We start from the raw sequence: 21,065 nt of genomic DNA on the forward strand, positions 1-21,065 counted from the left end.
GCACCCTTGTGTTACTGGAATAGATTGTGTAAACACGGTTTCAGACAGATATAAGCACAATGCACATTCTGTCCTGATTTTGCCTGTCAGTCACTGTGTAGGATATCACTAAACAGGAGAGAACTCTGGGATGGAATCTCTGCACTGAATCTAGTGGCACTGAGCGGTTAAATGTTTCAGGAGTGTGTTACTAACACCAAGAGAGACCTATCTTTTTCCATTTTTATTTTCTGCTCTTAGATTCATTTAAAATTGCTCCTAAGCTCTTCGGCATGGTAACTGATTATTTTTTTTGTATCTGAACTATCCTGAATATCCTCTTTCCCCTTCTTCCCACCTCCTCAACCTGCTTCCCAAACACATCTCCCCCTAATCCCACCTAAACTGTCCCCTGTGATACTTCCCCCCACCCCCACCCCCCGGCAGCCCGGTGTCCTAGTTTTTCACTTTGAAAATCTGGTCACTTTAATCCTGGTGCAGTCCTACACAGGTGATTAGGAAACGACTGTGACATGGGCTTTTTTAGTTTGCGTTTCTGTTTTGGTCTAGGGTAACTTTGGCAGTGTCGAGATGTGCCGGTATGACCCACTACAAGACAATACTGGAGAGGTAGTGGCTGTGAAAAAGCTACAGCACAGCACAGAAGAGCACCTACGAGATTTTGAAAGGGAAATTGAAATCCTTAAATCCCTGCAGCACGATAACATTGTTAAGTACAAGGGAGTGTGCTACAGTGCCGGTATGTAAAGCATTTAACATAAAATCATAGAACTGGAAGGGACATCAAGGGGTCATCTAGTCCAGGCCCCTGCACTCAAGGCAGGACTAAGTATTATCTAGACCATGCCTAACAGGTGTTTGTCCGTCCTTGCTCACACTGCTTATTAATCAATACAAAGCCAGAACTCCATTAAATGTTTTCATGTTGTTGGGATACATTTCCTGACTTTATCAGAGCTTTTATAGATGGCATAGCAAAAGAATCAGTGTCCATCATATAGTGCTTCATTATGCCAAATGGACACAATTTCATCTAGTTAATCTGTTGCAGTTATAGATGACTATTCTCTGATAACTTCTTTAAAAGTAAAAATTGTAACTATTTGCAACTAATCACACTGTAAAGTACAGACAAAAATCTGTGTAGAAAGTCATCAATAGTTCCATAAAAATGTTGGGGAACCTAAATATTTCTTCAACTTTTTGTTTTTGACTCACTGCCGTGTCTCAGCAGAGTGAAACTCACCACTTCATGGACTTCCTTTATGAGAGGAGAATAGCCAGGGAGTGTGTTAGAAGCTTTAAAGTCATGGAGTGAAATCTTGGCTCTGTTGAAATCAGTGGGAGTTTTGCCATTCTCATCGGTAGCGTCAGGATTTCACCCATGGTCTTTGCTTTAAAAAACCTTGTTTTCAAACCAAAATGAAGCTTTTCAAGCTGTTAACATTGCTGACCAACTTGACGGCAGCTACCATCTTCACCTGTGTAACGAGATGGAACTTTAAAAGACTAATTTCTGTTTTGTGTTGGGGGTGCTAGTTAAAGCATGAATCAGATATAACTTTGGACATACTAATAGTCTCTTGCTTCAGAAATAAGCATTTCCACTTCACCTTCACATGTATTTTAAGTAAATATTGTGGCTGGGACTCAGCGCTTAACTTGCAGCAGTAGCTGAGTGTAAATACACAAATTTGCATTTATGTTAATGTGGGTTTAAGTAGATAAATGCACATTGCTGGGCAGGCTAAAGGACAATTACTAAGCATTCACTGACACGGTATTTAATTAAAAATATGTTCAGTGATTAAAGAAAAGTTTAAATGCACTTCTGTGATTATGTCCTATTACAGTGCGATAACAATTTGATTTATTTTAGGTAAATGAAAATGTGGGAGAAGATTGCCTTTATAAATTCTGATTTCAGAGACAGCAGGACTAAATTGCTGCATAACTTCTCTCACTCCTTTCTCTAATCAAAACCAGGATTAGGTGGATTTTAGTAGATTTGCTCTCACTTGCTGCCTCATTGGAGTAATTTTTTTCCCCAGGGCCTACAGACTTTGAACATTTTTGTTGAGCTTGTCTGTGGCCTCTCATTCTACCCTGCAAAGGAGGTCTTTGTTCTCTTGAGAGAAACCGATTAGTAAACTTTTCCTAAAAGATGATGATAGCCTGCTGTGCTCAGGAAGGAATCCCCTGCCCCCCCACCCCCACCCCACCCCCACCACCACCACACAGCGCTGCATACTAGTGGGTAGGTGTATCATTAGTGTTGAGATTTGTTTATCTTCTTGTGAAGCAACAGATATTGCCTGATGCTAGAGCAAGGTAGTATATACTTCATGAACAAATGAACTGAGCCAGTATGGCACTCTCAGTTTGTGAACCACAGAGGGCATTAATATTCATTCAGTGATCCAGGTACAATATTTAACTCAGTGTCCACCTGTGACAGTGAATTCAACGGGCTGAATCTATGCTATATGAAGTAGTGTTTCATTTTAGTCTATGTGTTCTTGCCATTTATTTCACAACTGATATGTTATGGGACATAGTAAAACTGAGAGACTGATCAACCCTCATTATGCTTCTTCATTAGAAAATAGTTGGAGAAAAATTGTCTGCTGTGAAGCCTCTTTAAAAAGGCCTAAATCTGTTGCATTGTCAGTGTTTTGGGCTTAGCAGAATTTATTGTAGAATCTTGTGCTATTTAAGACGTACTCTAGATAAGGCACTTGAGTATTTCTGGTTAAAAATTGCTGGTAAACTAACAGAGAATTCTCCATCGGTCCTGTAACTGTTTCTTCAATTATGGAGTCATTAGTTTGCTCTAGGTTGGATGCATCTGTTTGTATATTTATTTGCTTTACTAGAAAAGTATCCAGCTGTGAAAGTTTGAGGTTTGAGTGAGAGAGGATGTCTAGGTATTCATAGAAGACAATGTGTACAAACACACCACACACAATCCATGTGTTTTGCTCAGTTCGTTGTGCATTCTTGTCACTTTGGCACTGCAAAATAAAACATTGATCACATTTTAGAAGTCCTTTCTCTACACTGGAAAAATACATGGTGTTTACTAATATGATTTTAAACATGTAGACAGGGACAAGTATGTGTTTAATATTGTGTTCATTAACATGATACTCTTTCCTATTGACTTCACCTCAGTTCTGCATGGATACAGTGGTATGCTCGTGCATTGTCCATTGCAAAATTGAAGCTTTATTTGCTGTGTGGCTGAGATCCCTGCGCATACCCATGTAACTGGATTGTTACTCCTACTTCTTTCTAGCTCTATGGGGTGTCTTGCCCCATGTGCTGTTTGTGGCACTCTGTGTATGACCTCCTGACTTTGTATTCCCTGCTGAGATGTGCCATAACTCCAGATTTCTCAGGATGCACTGATACAAACATGGCTGGGCATTGTGATAGTATGAACGTGCAAAGATGTCTGACACAAAACTGTGTTATGTTCTGCTCTGTGGACATAGTTCAACTTTGTGTTTATTGTAACTAGGTCAGAGGAGGAGGGTGTCATGACCTCGTTACAAAACCATGGTGGTACATGTAGTGCAGATGCGGCCAAGGTTAAAACTGCAAATCTATCCATCTTACTTCCATACAGAGTAAGAATGTGGTGTGACACAGGCTATGTAAGACTGTTCTAGTCACTCACTTACGTAAGGAAAGGAACTACACATGTTCTGATGGAGCAAGAATAGAAGAGCCTCCAGGGTGAAATATTTAAATATTTTCAGCACTGTTTGCTAGTAAATTTATTTGCAGACGTATATAATTATTTGTATTAAGAAATGACAAAAATAGAACCTTACATTTTGTATGTATTTAAAAAGGTCGTAGAAATCTGAGATTAATAATGGAATATTTACCGTATGGAAGTTTGCGAGACTATATCCAGAAACACAAGGAGAGGCTGGATCACAAGAAACTTCTGCAGTATACGTCTCAGATATGCAAGGTAAGGAAACCTTTTGATGCTGTTTACAATGTACATACCTGCCGTCTGTTAGCAATGCTTACCCCTAAAGAATGTTTATTGATTAGAAATGCCTGATTCAGCAAATGAATGTTTGTTTTCATTGTCAACACTGGTTTGTGAGTAGGGAGTAACTAGATGTCCTACTTCTCAAAGGGTGACCACCACATCTCTGAAAACTAATCACCTTTTTGCTTATTCTAAGCAAGTTGGTCAAATGTCCTCTTAGATATTGGTGTTATGTGCTTCTTACTGTGTGAAAGTAAAGCATTCTGTAGTACATGCCAGTATACTCTTTAGTTGATAAAGATGTGAGCAGCAACAGAGGCACTGAAGCTTGTCTGTTTCCTAACTCAGACAGACAGCATGCCATCACTTCCACTTAATTTGTGTTTGAAGCCATAAGGATATCTTTGCAGCCATAAGGGCTAGAATTTTTTTTTAAAATAAAAGCTTAGATTAGATTTTCCAGAAGCTGATGACACCTAGGTATGGTTTCTATTCATCGTGGGCTAGCAGATTTTTCAAGATCTGGTTGTTCAACTATAATAGTACCATTACCACAACCGATAATAAAACAATCAAAGATTTTATATTTACACAGTGTTAGCCTTCTACTGGATGCTTTTTCACTAAAAGCAAAGAAGCATGTGCTGTGTTTTCCTGAGACCCAGGCACAGAAGCCAGAATCCTGCTAGAAATACCCAAAATTGCAATATTTGTGTTGCTTGCCTTGTTGCTTGGTATTGATGTAATATGAGTTTTGAAATCCTGAGAACCAAATAGGCATCCAACATTTTGGATGTCCTCATCTGGTCTCCTTCATGAGGCGGGTTATACATAATATAGCTTCCCTACCTATTGTGTTCAGCACAGGAGAAACTGTAGACATTTCAAATTTCACCAAATATCCAGGATTTTTGTAAAATTCTGACCTTTTCATTAAACATTTTAGAATTCCTTCTTAAAAAAATAAAAAACCCCAAAACCTTTTATTTTATTTTATTTTATTTTTGGCCAAAGGCTAAAACAAGTTAATCTTTTCAACATCTAAATGGAACAAAACCGTAAACTTGTATAAGAATTGTAGTGTATGTGAATGTTCCTATATATGCATCCAGATTCTTCTGTGACTAGTTTTTAGCTGTGAGTACTATGCCACCAGTTGTACTCCTGCAGATTTAGCTATGGTTAAATGTCAGTTTCACTTTTTTATTCTTACCTGCAGGATTTTGTTGTTGCTCTGAACTTTTCTGTTCAGTAACAGGAAGAGGCCTTAAGGTTGTTCAAAAGACTCTTTGAAGTCACTCCTTTTGAGAGGATTTTTTTGTAGTTGTTACTTTGTTTGGTAAATATATTCAGCTTTGAACTACTGAGACACTAAGTAGTTACTGTCTGAAATACTGTACCATGCTATGGCCATGAAATATGGGATGGGAGAAATCCTCATATCTTCCTCTTCATGAGCCCTCTTTCCCCCCTCTCTTCTTCTGCCTCTTTCTGTCTTTGAGTTTTTTGACATTTTAAAATCTCCCCTTATTTTTTTGCTCCACATTTCTTCCTATTGATTTTTTTAAAGAAGACTTTTTAAAAGTCTTTCTTCCCCACATCAGTGATTTAAATGTAAATTCCTCCCCCTTTTCTGATCTTTTCTCACATCAATATTTTAAGCCATGTTTCTTTGCTCCCCTGCCATCTCTTCTGTCACTCCCTTTTCTCCATCCCGTTATTTCCTAAGCCCCATGGCTTGTAGTTGACACTTTACAAGTCCTCTGCTATGAAAATCAGCACTCCCAGAGGCAGCTCTTCTTGTAACTAATGAGGATGCTTCTATAGGTGCCAGTTAGTGCATCAGGAGCTAGTTGTGTGGTGGCAAAGTGTAGGAATCTGTGTGCAGTTCTGCAAAGTGCTGCGAGGTACCGGAACAGGGAGGGGACTGACCCTGGGTGAGTTTCCCGCCTCTGGATCCTGCTTTGGGAAGTTCTTGATACACTTTTGCTGTCTCCTGAACTAGCTTTGGAGCCATTTGTCGTTTTTTGAAGTCTGAATATTTTTCCTTTATACTTAAATTTAATTTAAACTCTTCAAGAGTCCAGATTGAGCAAGCAACAAATGATGTACACAGTAGCATTGCAGTCAAAACTGGCCTGTCAGGCCCTACAAAGGCCAGCTATGAGCCCCTTGGATTTGGGGGCAACTAGAAATGTAAAGGAGAATCTTTGCTTTTTCTTTTTTTTTTTTTTTTAATTAAATTAAACTTCTAGCCAGTTCTCTTGCAGAGAGAACTTTGCAAATATAGCTGATATAAGACAATTATTAGGTTGAAAAGAACAAGCACTTGGGGTCAAGGCTCCACTTCTGCAGCAGGAAGCTGGTGGGACCTATAGATTCACCCACACGCATGCTTTTTACGTAAAATGAGTTAAACTTTGGAATGTATCTGAGAATTCTCTCTAACCCTTCCTCAGCTCTTAAAGGCAGCCCTTTGGCTCATGGGTATTATGGTCGTGGATGTTTCGGGGGTGGAGAGTGGTGGCACAAATTATTTTGAAGCCCTGGCCAGAATACAGAAGCTGGCTCTGACTAAAACATGTTGTTGAGATAGATGCCACAGAAATCTTACTTTACTGACTCTGTCTTCTAATTAGGAAAAAGATTGGAGCTAATCACTGTAGGCAAAGTTACTGTTCTGGGGTGAGATTTTGTACCTGCTGTTTTCATTTATGCATCTGTTCTTTTGGTCTAAAAGTGTATTCCATTAAGAGATCCAAGGAGTTATTTCATTTTTTGTAAACGTTGGTCTTGAGTTTTCAAAACTGCATCTCCTTGTCCTTTTCTGTTTATTTCCTGCTGAAATTTCAATGGATTTATATAATGCTGGATCTTGTCACCAATGACATATTTTTTTTCTAGATGCTTTCTGTCTTGAGGGAAGCTAAAAAATAGTGGAGACATTGGATTCAGGTTCCCTTTGGCAGAGTAATATACTGCCGCCCATGCTTTCCTCTCAATATGTGCATGACTCCCATTAAAATTAATGGAAATAAAAGGGACATACGGTTGGACAAATATATACCATGTGGTGTTACATGGCAAATAAATAATAGGCCCTTATGACAGCTCTGATTCAAATAAATCAATCTCTTGTGCATTTTATAAATTATAAACCATGGGGTTGTTTTCAGCTGAAAGCTTAGAGGTAGAGGAGGATAGCATTTCCATTTACAGTGTCTGAAACATAGGGAAATAGCGCCAAAGGTGGTATTCTGAAACCATACCAGTTTCCCAGTCCAGTGGCCCAACTGAGGAATCAGGACAGCCATGGAAGAAGCCTGGATTTGAGAGCGATGTCAGGTCTTGTGATGGAAACTAGGCATGTCATGGAAGGGGCATATATGGATTTTTAGGGCAAAAGTGCTGCTCTAACATTGTTAATGTGCCATCCACAGAGAGGCATTAAGAGCTTGCATCTGAGGGCATCACAGCAAAGTATTGACACACAATGGTGCCATCTAGTGGTATAAAGAAAATGAGGAAAAATCTGTTCAAAAAGATTGACAGAAGTCTGGGGCGCATAAGGTGTAAATCTGGCCCTGGACCTGCTACCTCTGAGGTGCTCATCCTCAAAACGTTATTCCTCTTGCACCATAGGTTTAGTTTTTTAGAGTCCTACCGTTAAGGCCAGAAGGGACCACCAGATCATCTAGTCTGACTTCCTGCATATCACACACCTCCAGCACCGCTCAGCACCCACATATTACACCCAACAACCAAGATTAGACAAAAGTATTACAGCCCACAGGAGTATTATGTGCCACAGGCAGAGAGGCCCCTGCAATGGCAAGGAAAAATTTTATGCCAAAAAGTTTGGTCAGCAGCCAGAATTTCGATGAACAACACTTGCTGGTTTTTAGATGCATTGAAGGAAAGGAAAGGATTCATGTGGAGTCATTGAACAGCTGGCTTGCTTAATGTTTCCAAACTGTTATACATTGGAATTGGTCAGCTTCTAAACCACACTGTGCTGTGTCGACTCCTTCCCACCAGGTACAGCTGCCCAAACAGGATTTTCTCTTTAGTTACCATAAAAGACTATAGCTGGTTCCCATCGCATAGGCATAGTTTGACTTCTGTATTTTTTGGGGGGGCATTTTTAGTCAGGCCAATGGGGCTATGAGTGGAGGGGCAAATTATGCGTGTGTCTGAGGCTTGCAGTTGGGGTGGAGGGGCAATGCTCACCCATCCTCCCTCTGAACTATGCCCATGTTCCCCCCTCTCCTATTTCAGCTGTGACAAAAGGAATAGTCACCATAGCCAAACTGCTTGCTCCTGTAGGATGTTTGACATCTGGGGAGCAGAAACAGCAGAAAGGAGGTCGTCTTCAATGCAGTGCTGGTCATAAGTTGTCCCTACTCAGAGTATGAGAGTGAATGTTTGTGAGGGTGAGTGCTGGTGGGGGCGCGAGGAAGATCACACAGGTTGTAGGGATCAAAAAGGATGATGAAATAGAGCTGGGTAGAGCAAGCAAAGGAGAGAAGGGGAAGCAGAGCCAAGATTGGCAGTCAAACAGGGCTGGCTTGGTTGGCACTTCGTGTTACGGTGCAAGAAACGTAACCTGGCTTTCATTCTCCCTGGGCTAATGGCTGCAGGTCTGCCAGCACAGCATGTTTGGCCTGGAGAGGGAGATACAGGAGTTGCCCTTCTCAGTAAGCTAGGAGTAATGTTGATGGGCTCAGAGGAGGGTCCAATCCAGCTCCCCTCGGCTAAGGAAGTTTACTGCACCTTGAAGCATTAAGAAGCTCTCTCCAAAAAAGATAGGCATTCAGACAAAAAAGGTTGCTATTATTCCTGTATTTGGTTTAAACTCTGAACCAAATTCACCACTGCCATAGACAAATAAGATTGCATTTAAGTTGATGAAATTACAGCCACTTATGCCAGTGCTAAATTTGGCCCTTTATCTCTATTGAATTTTAATAACAATTATTTAATTTGTGTATTATCTTTACACTTAGGGCATGGAGTATCTGGGCACAAAAAGATACATTCACCGGGATCTAGCAACGAGAAACATCTTAGTGGAGAATGAGAACAGAGTTAAAATTGGGGACTTTGGACTGACAAAAGTCCTGCCACAAGACAAAGAATACTACAAAGTAAAAGAGCCTGGAGAAAGCCCTATATTTTGGTGAGTTTCCATTTGCTTCATGAAACAAGACCGGGTGTTTGTAGTGCAGAGAGCTGGATTTTATTGCACTGAAATATGCTAATATTTTTGCTTATTGTGGAGTCTAAAAGCCAAAGTCCGTAGCTGTGGCTCCGCATAAAAAGTCACGTACAGGATTTTAGATACTGTATAGAAATCTGTAAATGTGGATGTTTTCAAGCTGCTCTCATGAAATTAATAATTATCTGTGTATTCCAGCTGTTTTTTTTAAAAATTCTCTAATATTATCAGCAAAGGTGCTGAAAGGTTGAGAAGTTTTAAAGAAATGTGAAGAGTATTCTCCAAAGTAACCTGTCTCAGTGGACTCTCCCTCCTGGATTTGCACTTCTTGTATATAACCAGATAGAAGTTCTCGCATGGCTTTAAAGTTTTCAGCCTTTGAGGTACCTGTAGGTTGATCATTCACATCTGCCTGCCTGATATCTTAGACAGCCTCTTGCATACCAAGGTCCATGTCTTCTGACCACATTCAGCAGAGTTTCTCCCTGGATGGTGAGAGTAGAAGGTAAAGTTCAGGTGAGGGATGAGTTTCCAGAGTAGGTCCAAATCATCCAGAGTCTTCAGGACACGCCGCAAAATCCTCCTCTTTGATAACACTTTTCTGTAATAAGCAGATGCTTAAAAAAAAAATCTAGAAGCAGTCTCTCCTTTTAACTAGGGAAGGGAAAAGAGAAGACTCTGTGTAGACATTACAATACTATGGAGCTGGGGACCATAGGAGATCCTAAAATAGATGCATGTTTATGTGAAAGAGCTTAATTTACTTGTATTCGGGAGCAGAGTGCATGCTATTTACATGAGCAGTACTTGTCCGCTTTAAGCACTCTAGAAATGTTATACTCTAAAGAAGAGAGTTGAGAATATAGTGTTCAACATACATAGATATTAGATTCTTGAGTACTGGGACAGGAGGGCTTATACGAGAACACAGTCAGTTGGCATGAGCCAAAGCACAATGTTGTTGATGGAAAGACACTCATTGACTTGAATGGGCTTTGGGTCAGGTTCTTCACACGAGAGGGTTTTTTGTATTGTTCATCATATTGTATAAGTAAGGCAGTTATGATAAACTGTTCTGAGTACACCGCTGTAGAAACAGAAATCAGGAAGATTTAAATATTTTTTTAAAAAGTAAAATAAAGTATAGATTCAAGTGATGGTAATGTAATAAAATGCAGAGGTATTCATGTCTGTAAACATGTAATAAGTAGATTTTCTTATGACATGTTTTAGGTTTATCAAATTAAGATGCCTTAATCCTAAAAATAAGAAAGGTGCAGAATAACATCCCTTTTTCCCTTCCATATTAACTTTGCTGCTGATTCCCATGACTTTTTGATACAGGTATGCTCCAGAATCGCTGACCGAGAGCAAGTTTTCTGTGGCCTCTGACGTGTGGAGCTTTGGAGTGGTCCTGTATGAACTCTTCACATATATTGAAAAGAGCAAAAGCCCTCCAGCGGTCAGTGCATAGTTACAGGTTTCTGGAGTGCCTTCTCTCTTGATCTTAACTAAAGATTTAGACCGTACATAGATCTAAATCTATAGTTATTTACTGTTCCTTTTATGCTGAGAATTGGATTTTCGTAGCACAGCATACAGTTATAGGATGAAAGATACGGAAAACCACTAGTACCAAGGCATAAAATGTTAATTAGGAGTAAAAAATTATCTGACATCTGTAAAAGCTGTAGCAATACTAGGGTTCATAACTGTATGAAACAGTTTTAAAATACTCAGATGTCAGACTTTCCCATACTAAAGCCTCAAGTATGACTGACACATCTTAATGCTGTTTGCAACTATTTCTAAGACCCTTCTTAGCTACAGCATTACACTGGGAGCTCATGTTCCATTGGTTGCCTACCATGACCCCTTAAATCCTTTTTCAGAGTCACTGCTTTCCATGATACAGTACCTCATCTTATAAATATGACCTGTATTCTTTGTTTCTAGATGGTATGACCTTATGTTTGGTTGTGTTTAAAATATATGGTGTTCACATGAGTCCACCTTACCAAGCAATCCAGGTTGGATGTATAACTGTCCCCATCATTATTTACCCATTCCCCAACTTTTGTGTCATCTACAAATTTTACCAGCAATAATTTTATATTTTCTTTCAATCATCAATAAAGAGATTAAATAGCAGTGGGCTGCGCACAGATCCCTATAGGAGCCCACCAAAAACTCCTCTCTTGGATTAGTTCCCCATTTACAATTAATTTTTGCAGTCTATCAGTTAACCAGCTTTTAATCCATTTATTTAGGCTACGTTGATTTTGTGTAGTACTAATTTTTTGTCAGAACATCATGCACAACTAAACCAGATGCCTTACAGAAGTTTGTCTGTTATGTCAACACATTTACCTTTAACAACCACGTGATTTAGTCAAAAAACTGTTAGATGTGTTTGACGAGACCTATTTTCTGCAAAATCATGTTGACTGTCATTAATTATGCTACTATCCTTTAAATTCTTTACTGATTATGTCCCATATGAGCCTTTCCATGATTTTGCTTGGGGTTGATGTCAAGCTAACTAGCCTATAATGACCTTAGTCATCCTGTTTTACCTTATTTAAATATCAGCATGACATTAACCATCTTCCAGTCCTCTGGAACTTCTCCGGTGTTCCAATATTTGTTAAAATATAACATTAATCCTTCAGAGAGATCCTCAGCCAAAACTCTTGGCTGCACACTGTCTTTAAATTTAAAAATGTTTAACTTTAAATAGTTGCTGTTTAATATCATCCCTAGTTACTGATGGAATAAAAAGTATTTCATTGTCACTCTAAGATATGAAAACATCATCCTGGTTCTTTCTGAATACAGAACAGAAATATTTATTGAATATTTCTGCCTTATCTGCATCATAATTACTACCCCTGTCTAGTTTCAGACTTAGTCCATTGCAATGACTTTACTTGTTCCTGATATATTTAAAGATTTCCTTCTTAGAATCCTTAACTCTATTGGTCATAGATTTTTTTTAAAAAAAAATCATTTCAAAGTGGTACAAAGTATAATTTGTTTTTACATGACTAAAAGTTGGCTTTGTGTTTCAGGAATTCATGCGCATGATTGGTAATGATAAACAAGGGCAGATGATTGTATTCCATTTGATAGAGCTTTTAAAGAACAATGGACGGCTGCCAAGACCAGATGGATGTCCTGATGAGGTATTACAGTTAATTTTTTTTGTCTTAATGTTGGATCAGCCAGCGTGAATATATAGTAACTATAAGCTCTGTGTTCTGTTATGCATGGGTTATTGAAGCTACATCAGTTACTCAGAATGCATAGTCAAACACAGTAGAACATTGTGCCAGTATTTTGTGGTAGTTATAAGACCAAGGAATTATCAAACATTCTGTCCTGCTTCTTAGTATGGCAATCCATCAATAACCTAGATGTAAAAATGTTGCTGAATATCTCTGGATCACCTGTGATCTATCACAATAGGTGCACCAGCAGACTTGAGTTCAGAACTGCAAATTTAATAAGGCGCTTGGGAGACTAACAGTTCAGTCTATTAATGCATCTGGCTGGCATCTTGTAATAATAAAGGGAAAAACTATTAATGCAACCGTCAAACTGAAAAATTTAAATCTCAAAGTCAAGAAATGCAGAAGTTCTAGTGGTCATAAATGGTAACACATTAAGCTACCTATTGTAACCTGAAAAATAGGACTAGATAATACTACATATTATTAGCATCCTAGTTAAGATTTAAACAGTATCATTAAACTTTGCATTTCGTGACTCTTGTGACTTTAACTATACAACCTTATTATTAAAGTTATTTTGCATTTAATTTCCAGATTAAAAAAAAAAAAAGCTTGTGTTTTGCCTGATCATTTCTCTTCCCACAGCAAACTTAGGAATGCACATGCTCGTTAGGGAGGAGTCTGGCCTAATTCTGCAAATATTTACGTACCTTCTTAACTCTAAATACATGAGTAGTCCCATGGGGGAGTAGTCAGTGGAACTCTGTTCATGTACGTAAAGTTAAGAATGTGCATAATTCTTAGTAGGATTGAGCCTTGTATTGTAATTGTGTTGGATTTATACACACATTAAAAATAAATGTTCAGAAGTGGCTTCTGAATTTGTGCTTGTATTTTTGTGTGTATAACTAGTTGTTTTTGCATGTAAACCCCTTATTGAGCACACAAACTCATCATGTATTTTGCCAGATGTCTTAGAAATATTCTAGTTATTTTAACTGCTTCTATTTTTGTAACCTTCAACTTCTTAAGCCAGGCTATCACAACTCAAACTGTTCAGGCCTCAAGGAAAGAAGAAGAAAAAAACTCATTACATTTTTAAAATTTTCTCCAACTTCTCAAAAATAATGTCAGCATTTCAATGTCAGATATCATATAACCTACCAAAGCTAGATGCAAGTGCTTTTTCACAGTAAGAAACTGTGAATCTCTCCCATTTAGGCCCCTAATGGATCACAGGCTATTAGGCCATAAACCTTTCCCTGGCCCAGAGCTTATTTTGTGGGCCTCAGACCAGTGTAATTTTGGAGTTAATTTCTCATTTTGTGTCTCTCATTTTGAAGAGAGTAAGAAACACTTTTCTGGCAGGTAGTGTTTGGGTTGGATGGTTTGTTTGTTTTTAAAGTTGGCATATGAAAGTTGGTAAGAGGCTTGGATACTAGGAATAGTCCTGGTGAAACTGGATTCATGGGCAAAGTACAGGTGAGAAAGTCAAAGATGCTCTGCAAGTTATCCTGTGGATGTCAAACCAAATATGTGGAGGTGGTCGTACATGTGCAATGGAAACTTCTTAGATCAAATTCATTTTTTTCCATAGAACAAATTCATTCTGTGTAGTGGTTCACTAGAACTAGAGTAGCAGTTTGCATATTGAGATGCACTGAGACATTTCAGACTCATTAAATTAACTATAAGTGAGTTCCAGTGTGTCTTTATGAACTGAACAGAATGTTTAAAGTTTTATAGTGCTGAGACAGGGCATAATCCAGAAATACTATATTTGTAAGACTGGTTTTTGGTCAGTCTTGTAAAGTAAACTTGGCACCTTTTTTAAAAAAAGAAAAAAAGGAATGTTTCTAAAAATATTAAACTCTCTTTTTAGAAATGGGTACAGGGTCTTCACTGCTTCAAGGATATACCCCACAAACTCAGATCCCTGCTATTATAACCACCCCTCTGGTAGAGCAAAGCTAGATGCCATCACTCACTGCTTCACCTTATGTGAATCAGCGAAAGTGATGAGTGAAACATGAGCTGAGCGTTCAGTCTCTGCAGCACTGTGACCCCCTATTGCTCAGAAGCAAAAGACTAACTCAGAGCCCCTTCCAGCAGCTACTACACTGACAGACCAGCTCAAAGTATTTAAAACTAGTTTCAGAGTAGCAGCCGTATTAGTCTGTATCCGCAAAAAGAAAAGGAGTACTTGTGGCACCTTAGAGACTAATAAATTTATTTGAGCATTAGCTTTCAACTAGTTGAAGTTTCTATGTATGTAATACTAATTCTTCGAGTAGTATCCCTTTGGGTGCTCCACTTCAGGTGCACATGTATCCCATGTACCTTTGATCGGAGATTGTCATTAGCAGTGTCCGTTTGGCTCACATATGCGCTGCTGGTATCCTTATGCCCCACACCGAAGCTCTATCGGGCTGCATAGGCGAACCATCCTTCTCAAACGCCTCTGTCTGAGATGGAGCTTAAGTATTGCGAGTGTCTCAGCTGGTTGCTGAGTTCATTCTCCTTAGTTTAGTTCAGTTAGGGTTTTTTTTTTTTAAGTAGTAGTAGTTAATTACTAGTTATTGAAATATTGTTTTATTTCCTCTGGAGAAATCCTCCCTGTGAGGGGGGTGTCCAGCTCACTGAGGTTTAAATGTTGCCTCACATGTAGAGAGGCTATCCCTGTCAGCAGTGGACCCACTAAGTACGTTTGCTGTCTGGGAGAGTCACACGTCCAACAGAAGTGTCACTGCTATTTAGCCCTCAAGTCCGAGACACAGAAGAACAGGGAAATCAAGCTCCATCTTAATGATGGAGTGCTCCTTTCACCCTGTTTGGAGCCAGGTCAGAGAACTCCCCTGTACATCACTCCCCAGGGGTCTCTAGTGTCCCTGTGACCTTGACGTAACACTATCCTAGAAAGGGGAAAGCCTCAGAGACCTCCTCTAAAGGTCCTAAGAAGAGGAGTTCTAAATCCCTTCTTAAGGTACCACCTCAAAAAGGCCTCGCTTTCCGACCAGGTCATCAGCCTCAAAGAGTTCGTCCTCAAGGCTCGGTACCATAGAGGCTCCAGCACCAGCAAGGCGGGAAAATCTTACAGTTCTAAGAGTACACATGGCTCCAAGAAGGCTCCAGAACATCTAGTGGAGATGGTCAGAGCAAACACAGAAGCTCAGTACCATTGGACTTAACCTCCTTCACTATTCTTATTGAGCTCTTTGGTACTGTATAAGACTAAGCCTCCATCTACATGAGCACCGCCTGTGAAGTGCTCAGAACCAGCAGTACAGTCCTGCAGAGACAAGCTTACCGATACATCGGTGCTGCAGCTCCACTCAGCGCTGCAGCTCCACTCAGTGCCGCAAGATTTTAAGTGTCTGAAGGATTTATTGGTGACTGCTGAACCAGTGACTCCATTGCTAGCAGGTACTACCGAGTATCTCCCAGTTCTGAGAACCTCTCGGTCTCCAGCCCTTGTATGTCCCTGGAACTGTCACCTCCCTTTTCTGTCAGAGCTCCCTCTTTAGAAGAAGAGGACGATGATGGAGACCTCCCTTCAGTGTCATCGACCTCTGTTCAGGTTCTCCCATGTACCCATATACAAACCCCCTTTCTCAAAGAGAAGGGGGAACTCATAACTCCTGGTGGGAGCAGCCCTGGATTTCACCCCCTCCTGCACATGGTCCTCAATGGTCATATTGGGATCCCTGGACAGCTTATTGTCTGCAGTTCTCCAGGGCCCCAACTCTCTTGCATCAACTTTCTCCTCCTCAGCAAAAGGAATAAGATGTTCACGGATCAAGAGACTAGGGTGGATAAAGAAGCAACCCCTCAGAGTACCACTTCATCATCTTCACCAGGTGAGGCAGTAATGCTTCCTCCTCCATCTCTGGCTGATGATTTTTGGCAGTTTCAGGTCCTCATTAAATGGGTGACAGACTGCCTACAAATACCTCTTGAGGAGGTCAGAGAATCCCAACACAAGTGGTTGGATATTCTTCATTCTGCAATGCCATCCAGAGTTGCCCTTCCTATCAACAAGGCACTGATGGAACCTCTGAAAACTATTTGGCAGACCCCCGCTACAGTAAAACCCATGCATAAGAGAGCCAGTAAAAAGTATTATGTTCCCACCAAGGATTCTTGAGTTCCTATTTTTTCACTCTCTAGAGGTTGACGGGGTAAACAAAAGGGAAAAACAACATCATTATAATCTACCCTATATGACAGAGACCAGAAGCTTCTGGACCTTCTGGGGAGAAAATTTTATTCATCAGCAACTCTACAATTCCACATTGCAAATTACCAGTCACTGATGGCCAAATACAACTTTACAAATTATGCAAAATTTTGCTCCTTTATTCAGTACCTTCCTGCAGACCAAAGGGAACAATTTCAGGCTACCACTGCTGACACAGTTAGTGACCAGGATATCTCTTCAGGCAGCTCTTGATGGTGCAGTTACTGAGGCTAATTCCATCTCTACAGAGTGGTGATGCACAGGGCATCCTGGCTAAAGTAGTTTCCCCTGGTTTCCCCAGAGAAGTCCAGAATGTGGTAAAGGATCTCTCATTTGATGGTCTGAAGTTGTTTGCAGAGAATACCAATGAGTCATTGAATACTCTTAAAGACTCCAGGGATGCATTACATTTCTTAGGCTCCTGCAAACAAAAGACAATTAAGTAGCTCTCACACAGCCAAAATCCTGCCCATTGCAATTCTCTGGTTTTCAGAGACTGATGGAGTCTCCTAAAAAGAGACATAGGATCAAGAGAAAAAGATCCTTTAACCTACCTGAGCAGGCTTCATCTCTGAAGTGTCAGTTTTAACCAGGTGATCCTGGATTTGGACTCTCTCCTCTCTTTCTGTCAGCTGTAACAATTAGCCCACCTCCCTCCATTTGGGAAACGACTTTCCCATTTCTGACAAGCACGGGAGCACATCACCTCGGACAAATGGTTGCTGGAAATAATATCATTGGGCTACACCATCCATTTTACCTCCCTCCCTCCGCCTTGTTCTCCTTCCCTGTCCATCTTCAAGGGCCCTTCTCACAAGTTCTTGCTAAGATAGGAAATAAACTCCCTTCTTCATTTAGGAGTGACAGAGTCGGTCCCTGCTCAGCACAGGAGATGGGGCTTCAACTTGAGGTTCTTCTGCATGCCAAAGAAAAATGGAGGGTGGAGATCAATCTTAGATCTAGGACTTCTAAACAAATTTGTGAGGTCTCAGAAGTTCCAGAAGGTGACTCTCTGGCATCTATCATTCCTTTGCTAGATTCAGGGGATTGTATTTTGGCTCTCAGCCTTCAAGACGCAAACGTCCATACAGCAATAAACCTGTCCCACAGAAGGTTCCTGTATAGTGTCATAGGCCAAAATCAATTTCAGTACCAGGTACTCCCATTTGGTCCCTCCTGGACTCCGAGAGTGTTTTCAAAGGTTCTGTTGGTGGTGGCTGCCTATCTGCGTTGTCAGGCAATCCTGCTATTCCTGTACCCCTACGATGGGTTGCTCAAGGGTCAGCCACACCACAAAGTGTTGTCTGCCACACGGAAAGCACTTTCTCTGTTCTTGAGCTTGAGTCTTTAATTGAATATGGGAAAATCCACACTGACTCCCATTCAGAACATACAATTTATAGAAGCATTCCTGAATTACTTGGCATTCAGGGCCTTCCTTCCCGTGGACAGATTCATAACACTATCAAACTATGTCAGAATTATTCAAGGGAGCCTCCACATTTAGTCAGAAACTGTCTTCCCACTTCTAGGTCGCATGGCAGCTTGCACTTTTGTGACAGAAGATAGGAGATTATGCCTTTGCTGTTCCCAGGGGCAGCTCAGTTCAGATTAGTCATCAAACAGACACAGCCTAGACAAAAAGGTGTCAGCTCCTCAGCAGGCCAAATGCTCCCTGTACTGGTGGGAAAAGGTTCATCACAATGTAGGGGCAGGAGTCCCCTTTCTCCAACTGATACCAACGGTAACTGTAACCACAGATGCATCTCTTTTAGGAGGGGGTGGGAGGGATGGCTAACTAACAGTACTGGGCAGCTGGTCATCCCAAGAATCCACCCTCCGTATCAACCTGTTGGAGCTCAGAGTGGTCAGAAATGCTTGCCTTAGTTTTCTGCCTCTCATCAGACACAGGTCTATAGAGTCATAACCGACAACGTGGCCTTCGTGTTCTGTATCAGTCAGCAGGGAGGAGAGAGATCCCACTCCCTCTGTGCTGAAGCAATAAGGTTATGGAACTGGTGCATAAACCATTGCGTAAGAACTTCAGCAATATATCTCCCGGGTAGACAAAATGTTACAGCCAATGCTCTTGGCAGATTTCTTCCCAAGACTACGAATGGGAGGCTGATTCCCAGGTTCTGGTCAGCATTTTGCAGTTTGGGGGATTTCCAGAAGTGGACCTCTTCCCCACAACTGTGAACAAAAAAATGCCATCTGTTCTGTACAAGGAGGGGTTTAGGTCTCAATTTCTTGGGTGATGCCTTCCTCCTCACTTGGACGAAAAAGCTCGTTTATGTGTTTCCCCTGACATCTCTGGCTGTCAAAGTGGTGAACAAAATCAGATAGGACAAGACCAGAGTTATCGTAATAGCCCTGATATGGTTGAGGCAGGGATGGTTTCCTTACCTCTTTTCGCCTTGCTCTTTGCTCAGTGATAAATCTTCCAGTCACTCCTCAGCTCCTCTCCCAGGACACTGGTCGACTGTATTCTTCTTCGAGTGCTTATTCACGTCCATTCCACATTAAGTGCGCGCGCGCTGCGTGCACAAGCATCGGAAACTTTTTCCCTAGAGGCTCCCGGTGGGGACCCCTGAGTGACGCCACTGCGCTGTGCATATATACCCCCACCGGCCCAACCCCCTCCAGTTCCTTCTTACTGTCCGAGGCTTCCCCCCACTCCCTTGGTGCACAAGGTTCTACTCAAGGTGTGCAGGGACAGGGCAACGGTGATCCTTATGGCCCCAGCCTGGGCCTGCCAGCACTGGTACACATCGCTCCTAGAGCTGTCGGTGGAGGCCCCAGTAATCCTGCCCCTACACCAGGACCTCATTACACAGGACGGCGGGCGGCTTCTCCACCCTGACCTATAGTCACTGCACCTGACGGCGTGGAGGCTCTGTGGCTAAACGCCCTGGAGAGCCAGTGCTCCCTTCCAGTGCAACAGATTCTGCTTGGCAGTAGAAAGCCCTCTACCGGGTGGCCTATATGGCCAAGTGGAAAAGGTTCTTGTGTTGGTGTGAACGCCGACAGATGCAGCCGTGCCAGGCCCCAGTGCAGACCATCCTGGAGTACCTCCTGCACCTCAAGCAGCAAGGGCTAGCCCCGTCCTCACTCAGAGTGCACCTGGTGGCCATCTCCACCTTCCATCCGGGGTTCTCAGGCGGCTCGGTGTTTTCCCACCCAATGGTGGGACGGTTCCTTAAAGGGTTGGAGAGGGTGTTCCCGTACTCCCGCCCACCAGTCCCTCCATGGAACCTGGTCCTCTCTAAACATATGGGACCCCCTTTCGAGCCCCTCGCTTCCTGTTCCCTCCTGCATCTTTCCTGGAAGGTGGCATTTCTGGTTGCCATTACCTCGGCCAGAAGGGTGTCCGAACTGAGGGCCCTCACCTCTGAGCCTCCGTAGACAGTATTTCACAAGGAGAAGGTGCAGCTCTGGCCGCACCCCAAGTTCCTCCCTAAGGTGGTCTCCCAATTCCATTTGGGCAAGGACATTTGTCTGCCAGTGTTCTTTCTGAAACCCCATACGGACCTGAGTCACTGCAGCTTGCACACCCTGGATGTGCGTCGAGCGCTGGCGTTCTATTTGGAGCGCACCAAGCCCTTTCGCAAATCCACGCAGGTGTTTGTGCCTGTAGCCGAGAGGATGAAAGGCCTCCCAGTGTCGGCGCAGCGGATTTCGTCTCGGATGACAAGCTGCATCCGGGCATGCTATGAGCTCGCAGGTGTTCCGGCCTTGGCGGTCACGGCCCACTCGACCAGGGCGCAAGCGACGTCCACGGCATTCCTGGCACAGGTCCCGATCCAGGAGATCTGCAGAGGAGCCACCTGGTCCTCAGTGCACACCTTCACATCCGACTACACGGTCAACCAGCAGGCCAGAGAGGACGCTGCAGTTGGCAGAGCGGTCCTCCGAGCAGTTGTTCCGTGACTCCTACCCTCCTCCAGAGGTAAGCTTGTGATTCACCTAATGTGGAATGGACGTGAACAAGCACTCGAAGAGGAAAAAATGGTTACTTACTTTCCCATAACTGTTGTTCTTCGAGATGTGTTGTTCACGTCCATTCCACCACCCACCCTCCTACCCCGCTGTCGGAGTCGCCGGCAAGAAGGACCTGGAGGGGGTTGGGCCAGCAGTGGCACCTCTCAGGGTGCCCCGCCGGGACCACTAAGGGGAAAAGTTTCCGACGCTCGTGCACGTGGTGCGCGCACACCTAATGTGGAATGGACGTGAACAACACATCTCGAAGAACAACAATTACGAGAAAGTAACCGTTTTTTCTCTACCTCTAGACATGGTTCCATGATGGTTTGTGGGGTTAGAGTCAATCTGTTCTGCAGAGGGTACAACAGATGTTACCAAAAA

General features: G+C 42.1%; 1 protein-coding gene across 13 annotated transcripts in view; it reads left to right on the forward strand.

Annotated features, from left to right (window-relative positions):
• Window positions 1-21,065, forward strand: part of JAK2 (Janus kinase 2) — a 159,146-nt gene that overhangs the window by 121,642 nt on the left and 16,439 nt on the right. For all 13 annotated transcript variants that reach the window (XM_073345260.1, XM_073345264.1, XM_073345267.1 and 10 more), the window contains 5 exons: window positions 550-739; window positions 3,861-3,985; window positions 9,019-9,191; window positions 10,575-10,692; window positions 12,302-12,415. In XM_073345260.1, the coding sequence (XP_073201361.1) occupies window positions 550-739; window positions 3,861-3,985; window positions 9,019-9,191; window positions 10,575-10,692; window positions 12,302-12,415 (720 nt within the window). The remainder of the gene's footprint in view (window positions 1-549; window positions 740-3,860; window positions 3,986-9,018; window positions 9,192-10,574; window positions 10,693-12,301; window positions 12,416-21,065) is intronic.

This window comes from Lepidochelys kempii, chromosome 5, assembly GCF_965140265.1.
Source record: "Lepidochelys kempii isolate rLepKem1 chromosome 5, rLepKem1.hap2, whole genome shotgun sequence".
NCBI lineage: Eukaryota > Metazoa > Chordata > Testudines > Cheloniidae > Lepidochelys > Lepidochelys kempii.